Here is a 3,854-nt window from a genome sequence, read left to right as displayed (position 1 = left end):
GTTCAGGCAGAATGCCATCCCGTATATAAGTTATGATCGGATCTATCCAGCTCGATTCATATGGAATGACATTCACCTGCCAAGGATCTGAGCCTGAAGGTTCTTCGAAGATGGATGGGTGGTTCAATATACCTACTGGGATCACCCTTGCCAATATCTCCCCAGAACTCAAAGCACTGCATGCCAACCGATCGGCGTCTTCATTTTGCTCCCTCAGTAACAGTATAAACTTGACATTATCAAAATTTTTAGCCTCGCGCATGACGGCAGAACGGCATGCCTCCATTGTTTCGTCCTTAGTTTCATATTCGCCATTCACTTGCCGAATAACTAATTGTGAGTCACTAAAAGTGGTTAAGTTCCTGACTTTCAGCTCGTTGGCTAACTTGAGCCCCATCAGCAACGCTTCATATTATGTTTCATTATTAGTGGCTTGGAATTCAAGTCTGAGCGCTTGACTTAAGAATGTGCCTTCTGGTGTCTGTAGTTTGATCCCAATGCCTGCCCCCATCTGATTTGAGGATCCATCTATGAAAAGTTTCCATGGACAACTGCGAAGGTCTTCCTCCACATCTTCTAAATCACATTCTAGCAAGAAATCAGCAACTGCTTGCCCTCTGATAGCCATTCTGGGTTCATACGTTATGTCAAACGAACTTAACTCTATGGCCCACTTCGTCATTCTCCCAGAGAGGTCTGGCTTATGCAGGATCACTCTGATTGGAAATGCGGTCATAACGACGATAGGATGGGATTCAAAATAATGCCTTAGCTTCCTTTTTGCATTTACGAGCGAGAGTATCACTCATTTGGCCTTTGAGTATCTCCGTTTGGCATCAGTCATTGTTTTGCTGACATAAAACACTGGGTACTGAGCTCCTTCCTTGCAACGGATCAGAACAGCACTCGTCGCAATACTAGATACCCCGAGGTACAAAAATACTTTTCTCCTGGTTCGAGAGTAGACAGGATCGGAGGGCTCTGCATATATTCTTTCAAACTAGTTAGCGCTTGTCACTGTTCATCCCCCCAGGCCTGTCTCCCATGGCTTCGTATGGTATCAAAGAATGGCTTACAGCGATCCGACAGCTTAGAAATAAACCGGCTCAATGCAGCTATCCGACCTGTGAGGGCTTGTACTTCTTTAATTGTCTTTGGTTCAGCATTCTTGGTCAGAGCCTCTGCTTGGGCTGGGCTAGCCTCGATTCCTCTATGATTAACCACGTGTCCTAGGAATTGACCAGAACTTACACCAAATGAGCATTTGGTTGGATAAAGCTTCATTCTATATGTTCTTAATACCTCAAACACATCCTGCAGATGCTTCAAATGGTCAACTCTTCTCTTGCTTTTCACCACCATGTCGTCAATGTAAGCCTATACAGTCTTCCCCATCTGATCCTTGAAAATCTTGCTGATCAGCCTCTGATAAGTTGCCCCAGCATTCTTTAATCCGAACGGCATAACTTTGTAGCAATAGGTCCCTCGTTCGGTTACAAAAGAAATTTTCTCCTCATCAGCGGGGTTCATGAGGATTTGATTGTATCCCGAATAAGCATCCAAGAAAGGTAAACGTTCGTATCCAGTAGTGGCGTCCACCATTTGATCAATCTTTAGCAGCGGGAAACTATCCTTCGGATAAGCTTTGTTTAAATTAGTGAAATCAATGCATACTCGCCACTTCCCATTATTCTTTTGTACAACTACAACATTCGAAAGCCAGTCTGGGTAATATACTTCTCTAATGAATCCCGCATCAAGTAACCTATCAACCTCCTCGGCTATGATCCGATTACGCTTTGGAGCGAATCTTCTCTGCCTCTACCTTGTAGGCTTTGCGTTTGGATTGACGTTGAAGGAGTGGCAAGATGCCGAAGGGCTTATTCCGAGCATGTCTGAGTGGCTTTAAGCGAACACATTAGCATTTCGAGACAAGAAATCAATTAACTCATGCTTCTCTCCTTTGTCGAGTCTTATTCCCACTCTGGTCGTTTGTTCCGGTTTGTTGTGATCGATCTGCACATCAACAAAGGGTTCTTCGGTCAAGTTCCCCAACTCCTCCTCCCTACTTTGGCTGGGTAGAGGTTCCTGTAATTGCTATCTGAGGCTTACAGAATGGATGGGAGCTTTTCCCTTTGCAGTAGATTTTAATGTTACGGAATAACATTCTTTTGCTGCACCTGATTGCCATGAATATCAATCACTTTAGTTCCGTCTGGCCCAGACATCGTATGACTTGATGCATGGTGGAGGGAACACCTTGTACTCTATGAATCCACCCTCTTCCCATCAGGAGGTTGTAAGAGGGGTGGATCTCAACAACAACAAAATTTTCCGTCAGAACTCTTTCCGCAGCTTGTATTTCTACTTCCAACATACCGATGGGTTCCACCCTCTTGCCATCAAATCCTAACAAGGGGTTTCCAGTGGGCTTAAGCTTTTCCGGCTTGATCTCGAGCCAATCAAATGTGTCCCTCGGCATGACATTCGCACTGCTTCCGGGATTAATCAGAATTCTTCGCACCAGGCACTTTGCCACTGTCAAACTGACAACCAACGGATTTTCATAAGGAATTTGAATACGCAGCAGATCTGTCTTGTCGAACTTTATCTGTGTTGATACGCTCTGTTGGTGCAGGGCATTCACATTGCCGATCTTCTTCTTCATTTGTGCTTGACGGAGGCGCGTTCGAAGTAGCTCATCTGACTCCTCGCTAGGTTCGGGCCGACCATGAATTGCATTAATTATACGAATTGGCTGTGAGTTGTGGGAGCTCGACTTCTGATTCCTCTTCACTTGCTCCATCGTCAGTTCTGTTCTACCACTGGGCCTTGAATATAACTCGCGAACTCCTCTCTGGCTATCAGCACCTCTACTTGTCTCCTTAAGTTCCTACATTCATTAGTCTGATGGCCAAAGTCAGAATGGAATGCACAATGCTTAGACTAGTCCCTCTGTTCGAGGGGCTGTCTAATTGGTAAAGGAGATTGGAACTTATCTTTATTTTCTTAGTACAGCCTTGCTAAAGTGACTTTTAATGGAGTAACCAGCTCTTCCTCTTTGGGCCTCTTCTCAAATTTCCCGGAGGTCTGACGCTGTGGCTGAACCTGCTTTTGCCTGATTTTTGCTTTGGTTTTCTTTTCTATTGATATAATGGATGTCTTTCGAGCGTTAGCTGGCTCTTCTTCTTCTAAGCACACAAAACCATCAGCTCTTTCATTGAGTTCATCCATAGTCTTTGGCGTATTCACTACCAAGCTTATGTGGAATGGAGTGCCACGAGTTATGGCCAATTTAAACGCTTGAACCGCTGTAGAAAGATGACATTCAATCACCATGCTCTTAGTAAGGTTAAACCTGGTAAGAAAAGCTTGAAGACGCTCGTCCTCATGCTGCTTCATTGTGAATAGGTTCGAAATGTCCTTTGCTGGACGTTTATTCCCATAGTACTGGCTTATGAATCGATCGCATAAGCTTCGGAAACTATCAATAGAACCCTTCGGTAAATTCTTGAACCAGTTGAGCGCTGGTCCAGCTAAGCTTGTTGAAAAGCACTTACACATTAAGGAGTCGTTCTCTGTGTTCAAAGCCATTTTCAACTGGTCTGATACACATGATCTATCAGATCAGTTGTTCTATCAAACAGAATGAAAACTGGCATGGCAAACTTCTTCGGATTCGGAGCACTCAGAATTTCATCAGTAAATGGTGAGTCAACCATCCGAGCCGCTGATCGGAGGGCTTCAATCTCCTTCTGGAGCTCTACGGTAGCTCTCTGATCTATAGATCTCCTTTCTGAACCTTGATAATCGAACGTAGCCATGAAAGGCCGATAAGAGAGATCGAATGATCT

At 44.4% G+C, this 3,854-nt stretch overlaps 1 protein-coding gene across 1 annotated transcript; it reads right to left on the bottom strand.

The window, feature by feature from the left end:
• Positions 1-1,377: 1,377 nt before the first annotated feature.
• On the bottom strand, positions 1,378-3,594 carry LOC132309409 (uncharacterized). Its single transcript, XM_059807722.1, has 3 exons — positions 3,049-3,594; positions 2,260-2,893; positions 1,378-1,703 (listed from the first exon to the last, which is right to left on the bottom strand). Exons 1-3 carry the CDS (start codon positions 3,592-3,594, stop codon positions 1,378-1,380), a joined length of 1,506 nt encoding a protein of 501 aa, XP_059663705.1.
• Positions 3,595-3,854: the final 260 nt, after the last annotated feature.

Source organism: Cornus florida, unplaced genomic scaffold (genome assembly GCF_030987335.1).
Source record: "Cornus florida cultivar Cherokee Brave unplaced genomic scaffold, ASM3098733v1 CherokeeBrave_3.0.0_Hap2_Chr05, whole genome shotgun sequence".
Classification (NCBI taxonomy): Eukaryota; Viridiplantae; Streptophyta; class Magnoliopsida; order Cornales; family Cornaceae; genus Cornus; species Cornus florida.
Note: the sequence above shows the minus strand (reverse complement) of the source record. Positions and strands in the feature narration are given on the sequence as shown.